Source organism: Trichosurus vulpecula, chromosome 1, assembly GCF_011100635.1.
Source record: "Trichosurus vulpecula isolate mTriVul1 chromosome 1, mTriVul1.pri, whole genome shotgun sequence".
Taxonomy (NCBI): domain Eukaryota; kingdom Metazoa; phylum Chordata; class Mammalia; order Diprotodontia; family Phalangeridae; genus Trichosurus; species Trichosurus vulpecula.
In genome coordinates this window covers 173,888,435-173,912,498 of record NC_050573.1, presented here as the reverse complement: position 1 = coordinate 173,912,498, position 24,064 = coordinate 173,888,435, and the positions used below count along the sequence as shown (strand labels likewise).

At 35.6% G+C, this 24,064-nt stretch overlaps 1 protein-coding gene across 1 annotated transcript in view; it reads left to right on the top strand.

Moving 5' to 3' along the window:
• Positions 1-24,064, top strand: part of BLOC1S5 (biogenesis of lysosomal organelles complex 1 subunit 5) — a 52,938-nt gene that overhangs the window by 12,065 nt on the left and 16,809 nt on the right. The window contains exons 3-4 of the mRNA XM_036767493.1: positions 1,025-1,154; positions 13,528-13,586. Of these exons, the coding sequence (XP_036623388.1) occupies positions 1,025-1,154; positions 13,528-13,586 (189 nt within the window). The remainder of the gene's footprint in view (positions 1-1,024; positions 1,155-13,527; positions 13,587-24,064) is intronic.

Sequence of the window (24,064 nt, the reverse complement as noted above, 5' to 3'; positions counted from 1 at the left end):
TAGCAAGAAAAAGCAGTTCTATAGAAAGGGAAGAGGGGGCAGGTGAGGGGAAATGAGTGAATCTTGCTGTCATCAGATTTGACCTGAGGAGGGAATAACATACACACTCAATTGGGTATCTTACCCCACAGGAAAGAAGGAGGAAGGAGATTTAAAAGGGGAGACGATAGAGGGGAGGGCAGATAGGGGGAGGAGGTAATTAAAAGCAAACACTTTCAAAAAGGGACAGGGTCAAGGGAGAAAATTCAATAAAGGGGGTTAGGATAGGAAGGAGCAAAATATAGTTGTCTTTCACAACATGAGTATTGTGGAAGGGTTTTACATAATGATACCCATGTGGCCTATGTTGAATTGCTTGCCTTTTTAGGGGGGGTGGGTGGTGAGGGAAGAGGGGAGAGAATTTGGAACTCAAAGTTTTAAAAGCAGATGTTCAAAAAAAAAGTTTTTGCATGCAACTAGGAAATAAGAGATACAGACAGTGGGGCATAGAAATCTATCTTGCCCTACAAGAAAGTAAGTGAAAAGGGGATGAGGGGGAGTGGGGTGACAGAAGGGAGGACTGACTAGGGAACGGGGCAATCAGAATATATGCCATCTTGGAGTGGGGGGAGGGTAGAAATGGGGATAAAATTTGTAATTCAAACTCTTGTGAAAATCAATGCTGAAAACTAAAAATATTAAATAAATAATTTTTAAAAAAGATTACATGTACATATATAAGTATAAAAAATATAAATACAGCGTAAACCCAAGTAATGGCTGAAAAGAAGAATATATGAGCTCTCAAAAAATAGTCTGAGGCTCTTAACCTTTTTTCTCACAGATCTTTGGCATTGTGGTGAAGGCTGTAGATCCTCAGAAGAATGTTTTTAAATACATAAGAAGTAGAATTACAAGTAATCCAATTATATTGAAATGTAATCTTTTTTTTTTTTTTTAGATCATGGACCCTAGGTTAAGAACCCTTGTTCTAAGATTTCAAACAACTTATATGGTGATAACTTGCCTTTTCACTTCTGAATAGGAAAAACGGGGCCTCCGAGAAGTAAGAGTTCTTGAGAATTTGAAGAATGTAATCCAAGAGACAAGTGAACAGATTCTTCCTAAATGTAGAGAAACAATGCAGGACCACCTGAGCCAGGCTCTTCAGAGATGTAAGCCAGCAAATATTTACCTTTTAAATTAATTTTTGAAGAGTGCAGTGCCAACATTTATGTTCTGGTATTTTCTCTTTTTGGTCTATGCGCTTTCCTTTTGGTTCTGCTTTCCTTTTGATTCTGTTTCAAATGAGGAAAGGCTTTTATTAAGGGTAAAGAGAGGGAAATTGTGTCACAAAGATGTAGGTAGTAAGTGGTGAATATTATGATAGTTATCAGTATTATTAGAATTGTATTATTAAATAGGATGAGGTTACAGAGAAGATGTTTGTTGGACCATTAGATTTTGTACATTTTTCTTATGTCTGTTATACTTTTTTCCAGTACACAGAAATATTAAAGATATTTATTTTTGTCAAGAAGAGAATAAAGCATGTTAAATCATTTATTTTGTTTCCTTCTTTGAGTGAAAAGATTTATTTATAACAAAGGGGGAAAACCCCTTAATAGTATAGGAGCAAACCAGAGTCATAATGTTTCCTATTCATATGTCAGAACATTTAGACTATTCAGGGTTAGTTAAAATAAGTAATGTCCATGTACAAGGAAGCATAATTAAAAAGAAAAATTGGACATGACATCCAGCTGTTTAAAAAAAAAAATCTGTCCTAAAACAGGGTGGCAAGGGAATAGAGTCTTCCTAGAGACTTAATGAGTATTTTCCCGTGGGTAAGAGTAGTTTCTTTTCTAGTTGAACTGAGATATCTCATTCCTAGTGGGAGAACTCATTCACTCTGTGTACTTTCTGGTATATCCTAATCTGTATAACTTCAACGATTTCTATTTGCTCCATGCTTGCAAAAATGAGTTTACTCTGTATTCACTGTTCGTGATGGTCCTTTATGTCATTAGTATTTGGTGGGAAAGAGTTGAATCTGCATGTATAAACTTGGATGTAACCATCTATAAGAGAGAGCAACCAGGGAAAATACAGCTTTGTAGCTTTTGAACTTTAAAAATTTCATTGCTCTGTAACCAGCAATATTTAGGAAGTAAGATTGGGGCAGAGAGATGCAATTCTAGTCTGTTTTCCCTTTCTACCCCCACCACCGCCCCACATCTCTCAGAGGAAGACAGGTATGGACAGCCTTATGACCCTTTCTCCTACTGCCCTCCAGGCAGGAATCAAAGCTTGCCTTGGAGAAGGGTGGGCAAAATTCCAGAGATATTTCTATATGCCATCCCCACCCCACCATATTGTGGATCTTGGAGAATGAATTTTTAGGTTCAAAAGCAACAAAGCCACTAGCTTACTTGGTCACTGTCACTTAAAGGGAGGCTTACAATTTACAATCACAGGTTTAAGTCCTTCCTGAATGCTAGACAATCATAGTGAATAGTAAGCCCATTTGTCTAAGCAGAGAGCAAACAGAAATCAGAGAAGTTATACAGATTAGATATACCAGAAAATGCACAGAGTGAATGAACTCTAAAATGGAAATGAGATAACTCAACCAATAAAAAGACCCCAGTCTCATCCAGGGGCTTATCCCTATATTTCTGCTTTCCCGGATCTGTGTGTGTGTCTCTCCAAATGTCTGAAATTGGTCTGTCAATTAATTAGTATTTATTAAGCACCAGTTATGTGTCAGGCACTGTGCTAAGCACTAGGGATACAAAAAGAGGCAAAAGACAATCCCTGCCCTCAGGGAGCTTATGATCTAATAAAGGAGGCTACATACAAACAAATACACACACACACACACACACACACACACACATACCTGTATATATGTATGTATGTATGGAGAGAGAAAGAGAAAAGGTAGCTATGTACAGGATAAACAGAAATAATTAACAGAGGGAAGGTAGGTACTGGAATTAAGAGGGGTTGAGGAAGGCTTCCTGTCGAGGGTGGCATTTTAGTGGAGACTCGAAACCAGGGAGGTCAGTAGGCAGAACATTTCAGGCATGGAAGACAGCCAGAGAAAATACCCTGTCAAGAGATAGGGTATCTTGTTCATGGAACAGCCAGGAGACCATTGTGACTGGATTGGAGAATACATAGATGGAAGTAAGGTATAAGAAGACTGGAAATACTGTAGGAGGGATTTAGATGCCAAATAGAATATTTTTTATTTGATCCTGGAGACAGTAGGGAGCCACAGGAGTTTATTGAGTAGGAGGGTGACATTGTCCAACTCATGCTTTAGGAAAATCACTTTGTGGTTGAATGGAGAATAGATTGGAGTGGGGAGACACTTCAAGTGAACAGACTAATGAGCAGGATATAGCAGCAGTCTAGGTGTGAGGTGATAAGAGTTTACACTAGAGTGGTGTGTGTCAAAGGAGAAAGGGGAATTTGTTTGAGAGATGTTGCAGAGATGAAATCGACAGGTCTTGGCAGCGGGTTGGATATGAAGGTGAGAGATGAAGAAGAGTAGAGGATGATTCCAGGTTGCAGTACTGAGGAGCTAGAAGGATTGTGTTGGTAGGAGATGGGAAGGGTTTAGGGAGAAAGATAATGGTTCCGTTTTGGACAGGTTGAGTTGAAAATGTTTACTGGACATCCAGTTTGAGGCCACTGGAGATTGGAGATTAAAGGTCAGCAGAGATATTAGGGCAGGATAGATAGATTTGAGAATTGTCAGCAAAGATGATTCTCCCACGAGTCTGGAACCATACATGTCCTCTCTTAAAGGAGGAATAAAAAGTGTCTCTGATCTCAGTGCTCTTCCACCAACTTCATTCTTCACCCAGATGTGCAGTGGGTCATCATTCTGTCCCTCATTGAGGAAAGTCTAATGTAAATGCCTCAAGCTTGAAATATGGGTTACACATGTATTTTAGATATGAAGATTCCATATAGCATTATTCTCCTGACTGTATTTGTGATGAATAGTTTTGGCTTTGGAGTTAGCAAAACCTGGATGCAAGACATGATTGATACATACTTGCTGTATGACCGTGTGCATGTGACTTAAATTCTTATTGCCCCAAGATAACTCTAAAACTACAAATTATAAAGAAGTTACTAATCTGCATTAATGGGAGGGGTTTCTATACCTGGATGAAATTGCAGATGCCTGGATATACCAATGAAATTATGCCGATAAAATCACAAATTCTGGATACAAATAATCAGAACCATTATAAATTGGAGATAATGCCACATTAAAATATACTAATTTGTTTAGTTCTTAGGGTAGTGGCAATTCTGGTGTCATGGTCAACATCTTAAAATAGGAATTCTTAATCTAGAATATATTTCCATGGATCTGTGGACAAATTGTAGGGAGTCCCATGAATTTAGATAGGAAAAAATTACATCTTTATTTTCACGAAACTTAAACTGAAATTGATCATTTTCTTCAATGATGAATTTAGGCAATAAACTACAGATAAGTACTGCTAATAAGAATAATAATAGTAATAAACTACTGCTAATACTATAGCAGTATTAATAAGAAGTTTGACCATACCCTCCATCTCTTGCTGTGCATGTCCTCTGAGAGAAACTGGCAAGGGGCCAGCCCAACTTTATCTTACCCTGAATTAACACCCCCTGCAGCCATGAGATTTTCACTTTTTGCTGTCTACCCTCTCCCTCCCCCCACAACTTATCCCCCTAGTCTCCACCCTCAGGTGAAAAGACAAGCAAGACCTTCCTTTGACCTTTGACTGAGCCTTCTATTACCTGCTTCCAGACTTCCTGAGGGAAGTCTGCTAGAGAGCAGCCGAGCAACTTCCATCTTTGTCAGGATGAGGCAACTTCTACCTCCTGGGCTGATGTGGAGAACCTCAGTGCAGAGAGGATCAGCCTTCCTTTTGACCTCAGACATTCTGTCTTCTGCTGTGCCTGTCCTTTAAGAGAAGAGAAAAAAGAAAGTCAGTGGGGAATGGGACTTCCTTCTGTGTAGGTTTGACCTCCATCTCCTGCTGCATCATTTCCTCCCTTAAGAGGGAATAGGATTAATGAAATGGCTTCCTGTTTGACTGCATGCCTTCCATCTCATGCTGCACATCTCCAACCTGATCTCTAGCCTTCTAGAAAGAGGAGTGGTACCTTCCAGTCAGTGATGAACATTTCTTCTCACATCTGATCATATCTTATACATCCCAGTGATTCTGAATCCTTATAGGTCATCATCAAAACCCCTTTCCCTATCTCCCAACACCTGATTCCTTATTCCCATCCCCTCAGTCCTTCCACTCCAAAGTTCCAACCACATGCCACCTCCCCTTCCACTATGTCCTCTCGATGCTTGTTCCATAGGCAACAAATTTACCTTCATCCTAAATTTTTTCCCCTCCTATTCCTTCCATCTTCTAGCTATCACTGAAACTTGGCTCCCCACTGATGACACAACCTCCCTGGATACCTTTTCCAGTACTGTCTGCATCTTCACTTATTCCTCTTGGTTCACTGGTCAGGGTACAGGAATTGGAATACTCCATGCTCCCCATTGCCACTTCCATATTCTTCTCTTATCTCCATCACTCAGTAACCTCTTTCCTCCTTTGAGGTTCATGCACTTCCCATCTACATCTAACCAATAAAAAACCTGGTAAACAGTTGTCTACAAGTTACTCTCTTTCCTTCGTTAGCCATACACAAAGATAGTAATACCCTTGATCTTGCCATCACCCACATAGTACCTCTATGTTTAAGGATTCTAACTACAATCTGTTGGCTTTCCACTTCTTCCTCTGCCTTCCCTTACCCAACCCCACGCTTCATCCACTCTGTAACCTCAACTGCTCAGTTCTCTCACAGGCCTACTTCCTTGCTCTTGCCATTTTTCTTCATTTGAACCCTTTTGGTGAACCTTGTCTCTTGAGTCCCTGGCGCCCTTATCGTTGCTGATTGTGTCCTGCCAAGCCTCGACTTTGGATTGCTCCTACCGTCTGCTGACCTTGCTCCTCTACACATGCTACTGAACAAAGGTGGAGAAAATAAATCATACAATCATTCCGACTAGGTTCCCTATAAACTTAACTCTCAACTATTGGGCCTTCACTGCTGCTAGTCAGTCCTACTATCCTTCCTTCATCAGCTCACCTTACCAGTCTCCACAAAAGCTCTTCCAAACCTTTTCATCCCTCCATAAAACTCCCATGGCTCTCCCTCCCACCACCTTCTCAGCTGACAACCTAGCCTCATAATTTACAGAAAATTTGGGACCACTTGCCTTGAGCTCCTTCTCCCCTCTTTCTCACCTTATGTTATTCATATGCCATTATCTCCTCCTTTACCTTTGTCTCCGGAGAATGAAGAGATGGCCTTACTCCTTCTAAGACTGATCCCTCAGCCTGCACAAGCAGTTCCATTGTATCCCATCTCCTCTAACAGATTGCGTCTTCTGTAGGCTCCACTCACTTATCTGCAATCTTTCCATGTCTACTGCCTTCTCCACTGCCTACATGCTACACAGACATGCCCATGTCTCCTTTATTCTCAAAAAAGCCCTCATTTGATCCTTGCAGCTTTGCTAACTATTGTGTTGTTCAATCATTTTGGTCATGTCTGACCCTTCATAATCCATTTGAGGTTTTCTTAGCAAAGATATTAGTGTGGTTTGCCATCTCCAGCTCATTTTTACAAATGAAGAATTGAGGCAAACAGGTTTAAGTGATTTAAAATGCCCAGAGTCACACAGCTAAAGTGTCTGAGGCCAGATATGAATGCAGGACTTCCTAACTCCAGGCCTGGTGTTCTATCCACTGTTCCACATAGCTATCTTCCTCTATCTCAACTGCTCTTTGTGACTAACTTCCTTGAGAAGGCCATCTACAATAGATACCTCCATTTTCCCTCCTCTCAACCCCTTAAAGTCTAGCTTCCAATCTCAACATTCCACCAAAATTGCTTTTTCTAAAGTTATCAGTAATCCTAGTTGCTAAATCCAATGATCTTTTCTCAGCTCTCATCTCCTTGATCTTGTACTCTTTGGTAATGTTGATCACCCTTGTTCTCTGTAGGTTTTCACGACATTACTCTCTTGGTTCTCCTTCTGCCTATCTGAATATTTCTAAGACTCCTTTGCTGCATCTTCATCCAGGTCATGCCCCATAGCTGCAGGTGTCCCATAGGTTTCTGTACTGAGGCCTTTCCTCTTCTCCTTCACATGGTGATCTCATCAGCTCCCACTGATTTAGTTACCATCTTTATTCTAGTGGTTCTCAGATTAACCTATCTTGCCCTATTTCCTCTCTGTTTCACATCTCCAGCTGTCTTTCAGACATTTCATACTTGATGCCCTGTAGGTATCTTAAGCTCAACATGTCTAAAACTGAGTTCATTATCTTTTTCCCTAATACTTTTCCCTTCCTAACTTCTTTATTACCAGAGAGGCCAACACTTTCCTCCCAGTCCTTCAGGTGCCCAACCTAGGAATCATCTGGAGTCTTAACTATCTCTCACTCCCCATATCCAATCTACTGCCAAGGCCTGTCACTTTCATCTTTGCAACATCTCTCAAATACACCCCCTTTTTTCTTTTGATACTGACAATACTCTGGTGAAGGACTTCATTGCCTCATGCTTGCACTGTTGCAACAGCCTGCTGATCATTCTTGCTTCCAGTCTCTCCTTACTCCAATCCATTTTCCATTCAGTCACCCAGGTGATTTTCCTAAAGTACAGGTCCAAAAATATAACTTCCTTACTCAATAAACTCCAGTGGCTCCCTGTTGCCTCCAGGATCAAATATGAAATGGTTTGGCATGTAAACTTCTTTATAACCTAGCTTTCCCCCTACCTTTCCAGTCTTCTTTCATTTTCATGTATTCTTTAATCCAGTGACACTGGACTTCTTGCTGTTCCACAAACAAGACCCTTTCTATCAGCTCTGGGCATTACTTCTGGATGTCCCCCATACCTGGGATATTCTCTCTCATCTCTGCCTACCAGCTTCCCTGACTTCCTTTAAGTCCCAACTAAAATCCTATCTTCTACGAAAAGCCTTTCCCAATCCTTAATTTTAATGCCTTCCTTTTTCCTATTTATCCTATATATAGGATAGGATTGCTTACTTGTCTCCCCCATCAGATTATGAGAGTTGAGGACAAGGACTATTTTTTGCCTCTTTTGCATCCACAGAGCTTACTACAGCATCTGGCATGCATTAAGTGCTTAATAAATGCTTATTGACTGACTGACCTGTGACTTTGTCACCAATAATTATCATATATATTTTCATATCATATTACAGGTGTTGCAGAGATTTTAGAATATCATTTACATTCATCAGTACTCCAGTATTACTATAGCTACTATACTACATATGACCTAGATATATTACTTTATCATAAACTTGTTATTTTCTATATTTTTCTAACTTTCCATATAATTGGTTTCCTTTGTATATTTATTTTACTTTATGCACTTAAAAACATTTTGAGACAAGGTCTTTAGGTTTTATCAGTCTAGGAAAGGAGTATATAACACAAAAAAGACCAAAAATTCCTGTCATAAAGATGCAGTCTTGAAACAAAGTAGAACAACAGCGTTGATAATCCATAGTCCGTATTATGAATGTATTTCCTGGACTAGAAACTTAATCGAGTATTTAGAATTAAAACACAGAATTTAGGAAATTAATAATTAATGTTCCAACATCTGTTGGGAATATTGGGCTCCTTTATTACCAATGAATGGCTTTCCAAACTGTTCTCATGATAGAGGCAAGTGAGGCATCAACAGGCGCCAACAAACTTTTTCATTTCTGGTTCCTGTTGTACTCTGGGTCATGGAGGGCTAATCGAGATAATAATCTACCTATATTCCAGATGCAGCTTTCCAGATTCCAGGTTTTTATAAAATTAAGATGTATTTGGTTAAAATTAGACTATAACCTGCTACTTGGGAGAAATATAGTGATTATAAAGATTAAAAAATCATATTGCACCTGAATGTTAGATTTTATGATTTTGCCACTGACTGAAAAAATTGTATAAAGTCTTGGAAGTTTTTATGTTTGATATAGCCTTATCAAGGTAATACCATCCAGTGTTTTTATGACTCTTGCTCATAATATATATTAATTGCCGTTTTATTTGTATCTATCATTTTCTATTCATGCTTGAACGAAGTGCTAAAGATACATAGTTGGCATATTTATTAATTTTTTAGTAGTTTTGAAAAAACTCAAGACATTTATTTCAAAAATGTTTTATTAAAGTCCTTTTTTTGCATCAGTTTCATTTCTGGGTAATACTCTACTCTCTTTCCCCCCTTAACTTATAACAACAAAAAAGGATTCATCAAAGACAACCAATAGAGTGATTACATCAGATAATGACTGTTCTTAAAATCCTCTGGCCTCTAAGGGGAGGGAAATGTTTCTTTGTCACTTAGGGTTTGGCTACTTTTCTTATCATTTACAGTCCAGAGGTTCCCAAACTTATTTGGCCTACTGCCCCCTTTTCAAAAAAAAAATAAATTACTCAGCACCTACCCCGGCCCCAGAAATCTACTTTCTTTAACCCATTAAGCTTTTTTTTTTTTTTTTGGAAATTTACATCATTTCAAAAAATATATATAAATTTTTTAAAAATAAATGACATCTTAAATTTAATGATTTATTGTAAATTTGTGGGTTTTTCTTGCATTGAAATTTTGATGATGCAATATTGCGTCATCTAACCATAGAGTATCATGTTGTAAGCAAGTCATTACACGCACATATTCCTGCCAATGAATGCTGGAGTTCCTGACAATGCACAACACACTCACCTGCCAACACTTGCTTAATACCTATTGGCAGACTTGACTACTAATTGGTTATAACTTGGGTTTTGTGTGTTTATTTGGAAAATAATGTAATCACTATGACTTTAATCACGTTATACAACATATGAAACATCTACGAACTGTTTTTCAAATTTTTCTTATCTTCTTTTCTTTCCTTATGCTTGCACCGCTCCCTTATTTTTATTCAGTGTCCCCCAATTGCACCTGAGGCCACTACCATCCCCCACCCTCATCATTCCAGCATCCTCCAGGGGGTGGTATCACCCACTATGGGAACCCAACCATTCAAAAATGTTTCATCTGTTGTGTACATATATCCAAGAAAAATGTGTGTAAGATATGTATGCATATCTAATTACGCCATATGTAACATTATTCTGCAATGCTATTAATAGATGATTATATATCAATTGCATATAACATTAATGACATAGTATGTATCAATAATTATATTAAGATGGACAGTATCTAATGATATGTTGTATACTTATTACACATGTAATATATGATATAATGATATGTAACAGATTATATGACATATACTATTGTCATAAGTATAATAATATGGTATGATTGTATAATAATTTATTATTTATTGTATAATGGTATATATAACTGTTTGTATGATACAAAGTATCATACAAGGTATCCCAAAAGTTTTACTCGTTTGGGATACCCTATATCTGCATATAAATATGTTTATGTATGTATGTACACATCAGTATCCATGTATAGAACATATACATCATGGACTATCAGTGTAAAGGAATGAATGGTCCTCAAATTTAAAACAAGGATAGCAAACTGGATTTCTTATGGAAAATTTCAAAACTGAGTGTAACTGACTATCAGGATAATTTGGAGATGCTTGGTAAATGTGAGCTGACTGAAATTCATAATCATAAAAAAAACTAGAAAGAACTGATATAAAGGATGCCATCAAGAAAATGGATGCTTAGAAAAGATAGGTGGTCCCTTGGCAAGGGCAAGAGGTACCTAGTAGACAGCCTGTGTCTTCCACTGGTGTTTTTGTAATTTCAGGGAAAAGTGAAGGTTACTAGCACTTTGGGTGAATGCAGGTCAAGTTTATCAGAGGATGTAGAGAAGATTTGCTTAGGATATGTAGGAATGTATGGGTCACAGTCCCCATCATTGGATGGAAAACTGTTACCTATGAGAGATTACAAATCTTTTTGAGTATGTGAAAATATTAGAGATATTAGTGTCTTTAAATCTTTGGTAAAATTCATTTGTGAATCTTTCAGGATCAGGAGTGGTTTTTGTTTTTGTTTTACTTTGGAGGCTCTTTTAGGGCTTGATCCATTTCTTTTTCTGAGATCGGATTGTTCCTATTATGTTACTAATTTGGTTATTTTATGTTTTTGTTGATACTCATCCACTTCTTTGAATTATCAGTTTTGCATATTCAAAAACATTAATTTCATTTATTAGTCTTTCATCTAAACTTTCTAAAAATTTATTTGTGCTTGCATATTGAATATCCTTGCTCACCTCTGGGGATTTTTCAAGGAATGACTTGAATTCTTCCCTTTTTTCTCGATGTCCCCATTTTGTTTGTCACTGAGGATTAGGCTCAGCTTTGCAGGATATAAAATTTTGTGATGCAGACTAATTTTTGCTTTTCATACTAATTCCCAGTTGTTCCTTTGATTTCTTTAAATGAGGGGTCTCCGTGTGCTGTTCTGATTAATTTTCTTTGGGATGTGAAAGGTTTGTGGTTTTTTTCTGGCAGTAGCCAATATTTGTTTATATTTCTGAGTTTTTACCATAAAGTTTCTTTGTGAATTAAACTTGAGATTTTCCATTGGTTTTCTATAGAGTCTCTTGATCAGTACTTTGCCATCTGTTTACAATGTTTCTAGACATTTTTCTGTATGATTTTTCTGAAATATAATATGTTTTTTCAGTCATGTTTTTCTGGAAGACATCCTTAGATTATAAATTTTACATTCTATCTTTATTCTTGTTTTTAGAACTTTCATATATCCTTCCATTATTGTTATCTCTTGATTTTTTTTCTTCTGCCTCAGGATGTTTGTACTCCAATTCTGTGTTTTGTTTGGGGCGGGGGAAGTGGCATCTTTGCAAATGAAATTTGCAGGATGAATTATTTTCTTTCCTTTTCAGTGCTTGCTGCCAAGTCTTACCTGATACTGACTGGTTCCTTGATACTTAAACTCTTTATTTCTGTGTACTTGAACTATTTATATTTTGATTTGGAAGCTCTAGATTTTAGCCATGACATTCCTAGGTGTCTTTGGTTTGAGGTTTCTTCTTTCTTTCTGGAGTCTTTCTGTTTTTATTTTGCCTTCTGGCAATAATACATCTGGATAATTTTCTTTTATGATTTCTTGAAATTTGTTGTTTAAATTCTTTGTGTGTTCTTGGTTTTCAGAGAGTCAGATGAGTCTTATATCATCTATCATTGACTTATTTCCCAGGGTAGTTGTTTTTGATAGTAGATACCATATATTTTCTTCTGTTTTCCAACTTACCCCCATCCACTAACCCCCACCCAAATTTTTTGGCTTTGTTTAAATATTTCTTAGCTTGTGGAGTCATTGAGTTCTGATTGCTTCATTCTGTTTTTCAGGTCATCTGTGTCTTGGGTAAAGCTTCTACCTTCCATTCTAAGCTATTTTTTCTCTTTTCAATTTTTTTCTTCCAGCTCTCACATATAACTTATGATCTAACTGAGTAGAAGATAAGTAAAATAATCTTCAGTGAATATATAACTGCCACATAATGTTACATCATCTATGTGCATAAGTGCTAAGGGAGTTCAAAATAAGTAGCAACTCCTTTTTTGATGAGGTTACTAAAAGAGTAATTTATTCAAAGATGAACCTTGAGCTAGCCACTTAGAAATGTGTAAGCGTTATAAGTGAGAAGAAAAGGGATTTTTTGGTAGGGAGAGAAAACAGCTTGAGCAAAGGCACAGAAGTTGTTTTAAGCATAAGGAGATGAAATAGAGTGGCAGGTATTTTTTGAATGTAGTGAGAAACTTGGGCAGTTAATTGATAGAGGTCCTTGAATGACAGGTTAGATTCAGAACTTGATCCTATTGGCAGTTGTGATTTGATAAAATTAATAAGACTAATCTGGCTATGAGATACAGGACTAATTGGAGGGGGAGAGACTAAAGATGGGGGAACCATTTGGAAACTTGGATTAGTCTAGGTTTGAAGAGATGCTTAGATTAGAATTGTGACAGTTGGAATAGAAAAAGAAATATGAATAAGAGATTGAAAAATATTCACTTCTAATATTCACTTATCAGGTATTTTACATTTTTTTAGATCCTGAGAGAGTTGTAATCATAGGAATGTATAGGTACCTTATCTGTTTGGTTTCTGAAATGCTTGAAGAATGAAGTTTCTGCTTTGGTTTGTAGTGACTTTCCCATATATGTTGGCAAACTTTTTTTGGCAAATTGACATACTTGGAAAATATATAGTGATATTGCAATAGTTTAAACGACTTAACATTTTTTGATTCGATTTCCAATCTAGCTGTGTGCCTGCTGGGTCTCAATCTTCCTCTCTGGATCAAGAGGGTTGGGCTAATTGAATCCTATTATCTTTTTCAACTCTAAAATTGTAGGAATCTATTTTTCTCCCTGTATCCTGACAATCACTTTCTGTTCTGTTGCAGTGCAAGCAGCCAGCCATTTAGTCCATAAACTTCAGCAGAAGGAGGAGGAACAAAGAAAGGTAAAATCAAATAGAGGATTTATATCTTAGACTTAAAATATCACATTATAGTCAAAAATATTAACACACATTTGTCTTTTGTCTACCTTATTAGTCATTTTAAAAAATTTTAAGATGATAAAATAATTCTTTAGCACAGGGGTTGGCAAACTGCCTGAGAGTTAAGAGTGGCTTTTTTATTTTTAAATAAAGTTTTATTGTATTTAAAAATGTAAAAATTAACTTACCTTACAAGCTGAACAAAACTGACAATGGTTGGAATTTGCTGACTCCTACTCTAGGTAAAGGACCCTTGTAACAGGTAGAAGTACCTAATTTACCCATATGCTGAGAAGCAGGGCCTTTTTTTTTCTTTTAGCATTTCGCCCTTTGCTCTTAAAAGTGGTATTTCTAATATGAAAGAGAGAGAAAATAAGGCTTACATGGAACAAAAACATCGGAATGGAAATGTAAATCTTTCCTTGCTAGCCAGAAACATCAAATTTTTTATGTATATTCCATGTAGAAAAGGAAGCATTTCATGCTTGCAGAGGTATTATTTAATAAATTATAGGATGATGTGAATCATTTATCGGGCAGTTCTTTGTTTATATGAATTAGATCTTAACCAAATTCATATTTGGAAAAAATAATCATCTCATGATAGTTTGAGTTTTTACTTTGAAATTTTCATAAATTATATCTAATGTTTTTAATTCTTCTCTATAAAAGTACAACTTAAAATTATACGAATGTGTTGAAAGTGTTAAAGTCACTCTGGAAATAACTTCCGTACAAAAAAACCCATAATCTTCACATTTCCATCTCTTTGGAATTTAGTTTTCAATGAGCAGTAGAAGGTAATAATTTTGAAATGCTTCAGTACTGCTACCAGCCAAAAAATAATGGAGTAATAGATTCCACCAGGCTGAATTTTACTTGTTATTGAGAACCAGCGCTAAAGTTTTCTTATTGTTGTAGTCTATGTTGAGATAATACCAAAACCTTTTATCATGTCTGTCATATATAAAATTCTCCTGAATTTTGAAATGAAAGTTTAAAGAAAATACATAAATTAAAAAAGATCCATCTGACTCAAGCAAAGTTGGAGGGCTGCTAATCACTCTGATCTGAGCACTGGGTTAGGGGGAGCTGCTGAATGTCTTGATTGAAGAGTATATTTCAGCCACTGGCTCTTAGAGGTAGCCAGGAAGAAGGCATAGTGCTGTTGCATTCTGTATAACTGATCCTTACTTTATTGTGAACATTGGGTACGTGAGGTTGAATAACAGTCCTTTCTGATAAGGACCTCACTAGAAAGTTGTGGTAGACTGTTCTCTGTTGCCTTTTGTTAGATATTTGATTGAGAAATGACTAAAAGAAGTACACTACTTATATACTCACTTGCCTGTAAGCATCTAGGAAGATATTAAAGCACATTTTCAGGCTTTGGGGACATATTTTGCCTCCATCATGTATAATCTATACTTTCTTGAAAACAAGAAAGATGGTATATTTGTGACTAAGAAAAGACAGAATTATTTGACTGTTTTGCTTCCATCTTTGCCATCAAGGATGCTCTACCTGAAAAGGCTAAGATAAAAGAAAGAATTGAAGCCAAGAGAGGAGTCAATAGCTAGCTTAAATTAAAATCTCCAGGCCCAAATTATATCATAGGAAATAAAGAGAAATCATAGATGTGCCTGTAAACTTCAAGAGTAGTGCCATGAAGAGTGTCATATACATTGTCAGATATTATCTGTATTTGATATTTTTGTTTCATTGGTTTTTTTTTGTCACAAGAGAAGTTTTAGTCAGTGTAGGGGAGGTGGAAAATACCTGCAGTGTGAAGGAAAAGTCATCAATAAGCATTACATACACAACATCTATGTGTTATATGCATGTGTATATATGTGAAATGTCCCAGTTTTTCAAAAAGGTGGTTTCATAAATAAGCTTGGCTTTATTAGTTCCTGTAAAAATTCTATAATGGATTGTTAAATAGATAATTTGAGTGTGCTTGAGGAAAAAGTGGTGACTACTAATATCTTGTAAAGATTCACTAAGAACAAATTATGCCCAATTAACTTTATTTTGTTTTGATAAGATGATTATGTTAATTGATCATGGCACTGCCACAGTATACCTTGATGTTGTCTTCTGATATCTTTGTGGGTAAGATGGAAAAATGGTACCATATTATAATACCATTGAGTGGATTTACCCTTGTTTAAACAGTGGTAACCCAGAGTCGATTAATTACTTCAAATTAATTTCAGTCTATCTGGTAGAAGGCATTTATGGCATATCAGTTAGCTTTGTCTTTGTCCCAGTTATATTGAACATTTTTATTAGTGGCATTAATGAAGACATATAAGTCATGTTTATGAAATTTGGAAATGATCCAAAACCAAGAGGAACAAGAAATCCAGTTGGTGAAATCAAGGTCCAAAATTATCTTGATCTTTTATGATGATGTGCTGAATTGGATAAGTTCAAATTTAGCAGGAATAAATATATAATCTCCCATATGATTTCAACACTCTGGAGTTGACTTATATTGATTAGAAATGCACATTAAAGAATGCTAGGTGTCTTGGTTAACAAATTCAGTATGTCTATAGTGTGTTGGAAATGCTGTGTAGTCATAGGCTGCATCATTAGAATGATGGTGTTTACAGAATGTTGAAACTTTAGGGACCTTAGAGATCATTTTACAGATGATCAAACAGAGGCCCAGAGAAGAATGGCTTGTTTCATGTCATACACCTAGTGAGTGGCAGTGCCAGAGCTCCTACCTAGCTCTTCTCATTATTCCAAGTCTGGCTTTCTTTTCTCTACATCAGACTAAGAACCCCATTGTACAGCTGTTGTCCTACTCTTCTTCTTCCCTTCACTTTTACATTTCTTGAAAAAAATTTCTGTACCTGAGGCCTCTACTTCTTTGCCCCCTGTTCCTTACCCTTACATTCTAGTTTTTGCCTAAATTACTGTACTGAAACTTCTCTATTAAAGATCACTAGTGATATCATAATTTGTAAATCTAATAGCTTTTCTTTAGTCATCATCATCCTTGACTTCTTTGCAATTTTTTAGACTGTTGTCCACCCCTTCCTACTGGACACCTTCTCCCTCCACTTGAAACAGTGCATTTGCCTCATTCCTTTTCTACCTCTCTAATTTCTCCCGTAGTATTCCACAAGGGAAGAGTCTTTGTTTTACCTAAATTCTTATTTTTTTTTAAAAAGAGAATCTTTTAATATAGGTACTGAAACAGGATATACAAAACATCCCACTGAGTAGTACTGCTCTCACACACATTGATCTGGCCCCATGCAGCTGGATATAATGACTTTCCAAAAAGAGACATAAACTTTATATGCTCTCCATTATCTAGCACAAGATTCATTATACAGTAGACATTAAATGAATACTTCTTGAATGAATTATAAATAGCTCTGGGTAGACCACATTTAAAGCATGATCAGTTTTGGGTTGCACATTTTAAGGTAGGGGGCATTTATAAACTAGAGTACTTGCAGAAGAATGTGGTTGGGATGACAAGAAATCAGAAATGAGTATTTGAAGGAACTGGAGATGTTTGAACCTAAAGAATAGAAAACACTGGGGAATATGATAGCTATCTTTGAACATTTGAAGGGCTGTCATATAGAAAATGGTAACTGACTTATTCTTTGGTTCTTCAGAGGGTAGAAGCATGAACACCGGTTAGAAGTTGCAAGAAGGCAGATTTCAGTTCAATATATGGAAAAACTAATTTTTGAGTTGCCCAGTAAAGAAAGATTGCCTGCAGAAGTAGTGAGGTTCAAGTGAAGGTTGTGTAATTGTAAGTTTATAATATTGTAAAAAGGATTGGGTGAGAGGTTAGACAAGATAACTTCCAAGATCCTAGACAAGATAACTTCCAAGATCCTATCCAACTATCAGATTATATGAGGAGAGGATTCTGAAAGAATAGGATATAATGTTGATTGATTGATTCAGGGTGGTAAGAGACTGTAGTGAGATAGACATGGAAAATGAAGTAAGTGTGGATAGGACAAACTGATTTTATAAGTTGATAAAAATGTGAAGGGTGGAGTGCTTCAAAGACATTTTCTAACTTATCTATGAGCCTACTTCAGAGATCCTTTTAACAGTCCATCCAAATCTTGCTACAGGAATAAGGAAGAAAATCATGGGTGATGTAAAATGTTGCAAACAATTTCTTATTTGTGATGCATCAAATTCTGCCTTTTGCTTGTTTTATAAAATAATAAAAGGATTAAGAATGAAATGTGTTGCCTAATTAAAAGTTCTCTCATTGTTAACATTTGCCCCAATTAAAAAGTGAAAGCCAGAATATTTTGTGGGAAAAAAAAGAGCTCTAGGTTATAATGCTACGTATAGAAATATAGGTCAGATAACTGGGACAAAGAGCAGGGCATTAGGATCATTAAGTCTCTTTGTTCATCCTCTTGAATTAGTTCCCATAGGAATGAAATCCCTCTATATTAGAATTTAAAAGCTAAAATGTAATGGTGAAAGGAGCATTTATTTTTACTTATACTAAAATATTTGAAACTTTGATAAAAAGCAACATTGAATTGACCCTGAGCCAGTCATATCTTTATCAAAGTTTCTCAGTTGGAGATATCACATTTATTTGAAACTTCATATTTAAATACAAAAGAATACCTTATAATATTCTAATAATGTCTTGCTTTTTTATATAAATGAATCTGAAAACTCATTTTGCAGAAAGCAAATTCTAAAGATGATTTTCTGGAGTTGAACCAGTATGATTTAGTTATGTTTAAATTGATAATGAGTAATGAAGTACTCATAAAAACTATGAGTTCTCACAAAGATTTTCTTTTGAAGAGAAAATGTTCAAGAATGGTAGACAGTGTCTGGAGCAGTGATTTACTCCTTTTTCATTTGTAATTGCCTAGTTTGATTTCTTATTCCTACTGTAAGAATGCCACATAGAATGTTTAGTTATTAATTATTAAAATTTAATTTTATTTAGACTTTTATATTGAGATTATTGGAGTGTTTTAAAATTAGGGATTTCTTGTATTGAGAGGTATTTGCCAGTTAGTAATTTATATTAGCAGCAGATACTAGCTGTGTGACTTAATCTTATCCTCAGTTTTCTCATTTGTAGTATGGAGATAATAATAGCACCTACCTCCCAGGACTGTTGGGAGGATAACATCAAATAATATTAGTAAAACGTTTTGCAAACCTTAAAATACTGTATAAAGATAGCTGTTATTTTTACTACCATATACATATATATATATATGTATATATATATACATATATATATATACACATATATATATATACATAAAAACAATAGCAGCTGAAATCTACGTTGTACTTTAAAGCTTGCAAAATGCTTCATGTATATTATCTCACATGTAGTGGGTCATCATTCTTTTTTGTTCATTTATTTTTGCATTTATCCTTTTATCATTATTATATAAAATACTTCATCTTATTTTAAAGTCCTGCAGTTATATACTACACAGTAAGTGCTATTAAGATGTATGTATATGTACATATACATGTATATACTTTTGATTTTAATGTCTAGACTTCAGTATCCTCAGATAATGATCAGTATTTATTTGTGCTGAACATATATAATGAATTTGTTTCTGTGCTATGGCTTGTTAAAAATTTTAGGCCATGTCTCGGTTTCAGTACTGAATGGGGTGATAGCAGTTGTCCAAGGGGGATTCTGAATAATGTATTTTGCCAAATATTTTAGTTTCTGAACTCACAGATATTTTATTTTCCAAACTACTGTCTCTGGAATATAGCCCTTCTTCCTCCTTCACTCTTAATGTTACTGATTGTATCATATTGAGGGAGTGAAAAACTCACTTTGGACCCAAGTAATGTTATCAAAGAATACTGAGCCCCAATTTTTTCTAAAGCAGCAGAGTCTACCAGAACCATTTCTAAACCATGAAACAGGCTATCTTTCCTGTCTCCTCTTTTAGAAGTTTTATACTGTAGTTGTGCCTATCATTAAAGTTAGTAATAGGATTAGATTCTGTGATGCTATGATAATATTTATCAATAAATTTCTGTGTAATCCCACTGGGCTAGATTTATGTTTGGCATACTAAGTTGTAGCTATCTCCCTTAATAAATCTTGACGGCATTAAAAGTAATTAGGAGTTTAGATGCTCTAACCACAGGATGCAAACACATTCACAAAGCATTTTCTCAGACTTTAAATTGAATTCTTTCCTCTTATAACATACAGTTCCAAAATATATAGAGATAGTTTTTTTTTAATTTTTTGTGCATGACCGCCCCTTTTGTGAAACTAAGATATTATTTCTCCAGAACAGTAAAATTGTAATAAGTGGATGAAAATACTTTAATAACTGCAGGGTATCTTTTCAGAGCAGTAATAGTATTTACAATAAGTCTGTTCTATCTAACCAGTTTTCCAGCTGGATTGACTTATGCACAGGGAAGTGGTGACACATCCCAAGTTACACAGTTAGTAAACATTTCCTGAATAACTAGACTTTGTGGTCACTGAGGAATAAAGAAACCATCAAGTAAAAAAAATATAAAAAATATAAAAGTCAGTTCTCTTTAATAAAAATGCAAATGAAGAACTTTTTTGTAATCTATGAAATATCTTTAGGCAAAAAAGTTTCTAATTTCTTTTTACTGATAAGCTGATACTGTGCTATAAAAAAAATTATTCCTTTTTGTTGTTAATTTCTGAATCATGTATACACTAGGGCCTCTAGTGCCTAAAAGTATCTTCACATCTCCTGTGTTGAAAATGCATAGACAGCAGAATTCAACATTGTTAGTCATCTTTTTAAAGGTTTTCATATTATGTAAGATAAATGTCTGTAAATTAAGTTTACTGTCGTGTAGATGTCCTGAGTATATAGTTCTCAGCTAATGTATAAGCCAGTATGGAAAGGTTGTGGTTACATATCATGTGTATTGAACTTCTAGGTATGAAAAAATCTAAACTTAATTTAGTCAACCAATCAAGTGCCTACTCTATGTCAGGTACTAGATGTAGGACATGCAAGTACAAAGAATGAAAAAATCCTTTCTTGTAATGAGCTTACATTCTAATGGAAGACAGAACAGATACATGTAAAATGTAGAAAGCATAAATATAAAGAATAAATACAAATATACACAAAAAAGTTAAATACATGGTGGTTTGGAAGGGAGAGCAGTAGCAATTGGGGGAATCAGGAAAAGCTTTATGTAGAAGATGGCATTTGTGCTACATCTTAAAAGAAGAAAGAGGGATTCTCTGAGAAGGTAAGTAGGAAATGCATTCTAGGCATAGAGTTGGCCATTGCAAAGGCACATAGATACCAGGTGGAGTGGCATGTATGAGGATCAGAGAAAAGGCCAGTTTGACCAGATTTCATAGTGCCAGAGGAGGTGTAATATTCAGTGAGACTGGAAAGATAGGTTGGGGCTGGATTGGTAGGGTTTTGACAGCAAAACAATACAGTTTATATTTTATCCTAAAGGGAAATTTGGTTGAACAAACATTTAATAACCACTTCTCCTGTGTGCAGAACACTATATTTAATTGTGGGGGAAATACAAAATTTAGATTAGTCATGGTCCCTACTGTCACAGAACCTGCAGTCTATTGGAGATATACAACACATGCACAGATAAACTGTTCTACAAAATAATACATGAAGATTTCATTAGAGAGTTGCAAAACAAAGTGCTATGTGAGTTCTAGAAAGAAAAGGTTATTATTAAATAGATTAGAGTAGGCTTTGTAGAGGGAAGTATGTCATTTGGGTTGGGCTTTAAAGAATAGGTTCAACAGATGAAGTGGGAGAAGTCCATTTCTGGGAGATGGTATAGTGCCCAGAGACAGGAAAGCACAGGATGTGCTGTGGTCTACTTTGGGTACAGCAGAGTGTATAGAGGGACTGTAGAGAGGAATATGAAATAAGACCAGAAAGGAAAGATCTCACCAGAATTTAGAGCATCTTGAATACCAGGCAGAGCAATTTGAACTTTATTTGGTCAGCTAAATAGGAAGTCAGTATCTGAGCAGAGGAGTGACATAACCAGAAAAAGAGAGGCAAAAGAAAATATGATTATCAATTCCAGAAATATCCTGATGTAATATACCTTGAAGTGGAAAATATCTCATTGGTAGAAGACAGACTTTTGTCACCAGTTGCCCTACAACTAAGACTGTTCATTCTCAGTTCTGAACGTTTTTCAGTTGGAATTCAAGGCATTATAATCACAGCATTATGTCTTGCTAACGTATGATTGCCATAGGATTTAGATCTGAAAAGGAACCTTAGAAACCATCTTAGTCCAACCTGATCCTTTTACAAAGAGGAAACTGAGGCCGAGAAAAATTAATGATTTGCTGAGTTAAATGACTACATGATTCCTTCTCAGCCTCTTTTGCTAGATCCTCATTTTGTCATGCCATCTTATTATACATGTACCCTAAGATTCTGCCTGGGTCCTTCTTCTTTCTCTCTGTACTCTCACTTGGTTTATCACCTTCCATGGATTTAATTATGATCTCTGTGCAAATCTCCCAACTCTATTTATTTGGGTCTAATCTTGTTCCTAAGCTCTAGTCCCACATACCAGTTGTCCACTGGACATTTTGAACTGGATATTCTATAGGAATCTCAATGGTGTGGTACACAATGGAAAGACTGGAGTTAGAAAATCTCTCACTCAAGAGCTATAGGATCTGGGTTTGAATTCCAGTTGTGCTACTTATTACCTGCATGATGTAGGACAGGACATTTAATTTCCACTGGCCTTGGTTTCCTCACCTGTGAAATGAGGATTTGTGCTAGATAGTTTATGGAGTTTCTTCCAGCTCTAGATCCATGATCCTATGATCCTAGGTCCATTTTTGTATAAAACCAAGCCTTCAATTGCTGTCCAATACCAGAGAATTACAAGAATAGAATGTTGCGTGGTTGAAGAGAAGATTTATAATTATGAGTGAAACATACTCTCTAAGCCATAGCTAAAGCAGTTACAAGGAATTTGCTTAAGGTGTCCAAAATAGTCTTTCTTAAAGCTGCCAAACTCACATAAAATGGCATCTCTGCCAGATAAAATTATTTCCCAGGTTAGCTTTTAAGACAAAGGTAGTCATTATGTAAATATCAACTTACCTTGTAAATTAGTAATAATAAAACTTATATGGGTCTTAAAATTAGTATCTTCTGTTACAATTTCAAAGGTAAGCTACCATAATGAAAAATGATCCTAAGAAACAGTAAAAATCATGCTTAATCTTCACTTCTGCTTTTGAAGTTCATAGTCTTTTCTATTTATTTGTTACAGAAATTATTGTGGAAGGATTGTTGGCCAAGGATTTATAATCATGTTTCTATTAAAAGCTCAATTATTTAAAATACACAGAACTGGTTATGCCTCTTTGTTTGGGAATTCCAACTAATCCATGAGATAGAGATTTTCAAAACAGCTACTCTAATTGTCATTGTTCCAAATGTTCAGCAGACTAACTCAGTAGGAGAGCTGTATAGGTAATTTTTTTAGTTAGAGGCCAGACAAAAGTAGTAGTGATTCACACTATTAAAATATGGTTACAATATAAAAAGTTTTCAGAATCAGTGAATCAAATTTAGATTCAATTTCAGAATCAATCTATCTTCCTCTCTTAAAGAGTGAAAGATAGAATAAATATGACACATTGAGACTGATTATATAGTTTGTGATTAATAGAGAGCCCATGCTGCACCTCTTCTGCCATCCATTTTTAATCTCTGAATTTGTTGTCTCTCTCCAAGTCAATAAATTTTTCCTCTTAAGTTCTTGCTGTCTTTCCCTTAGTAAATACTTACTGACTGATTTAGAAAAGATACTTAAGTGTCTACTGCCAGCTTTAAAGTAACATTTGTAGATGATGATTGATCTATACTTGAAGGTCTTTTAAAGTATTGTTAATAGCCATTTAGATGGCTCTTTTAAAACCATGGCTTTGCCGGAGAGCTCCAAAATACATTAATGTAAGACATTCAGGTATGAAAATTGAATTATTGATCTACATCATTTTAGACTGCTCCAAATTAACATATGCAAAGCAAAATTGACCTCAACTTTAAACTGACAACTGATGTTATTCACTGCCTTCCATAATTTGATTCACTTTGTTACATACACAACAAAGACAGGAGTAGTGATGAAGTAAAATAAAATATTAGCATTAATTTCGAATCCTTTTATGTCAAGACAATTTGTGGAATTCTGTGGGAAGTGAATTGTGATAAACGTCATTCTTACAAAATTGGATTTCCCACAATTGATATTTAGGAAAACAATAATGCACATTCCCTAGTTACTTATGCTAGAAAATTGCTACTAATCCAGCATTGGATTTTTGTATGTTGGCAACAAGAGTAATGAACAAATGGGAATTACAGGCATCTTTTAAAATCATTGACTCTTACAAATAT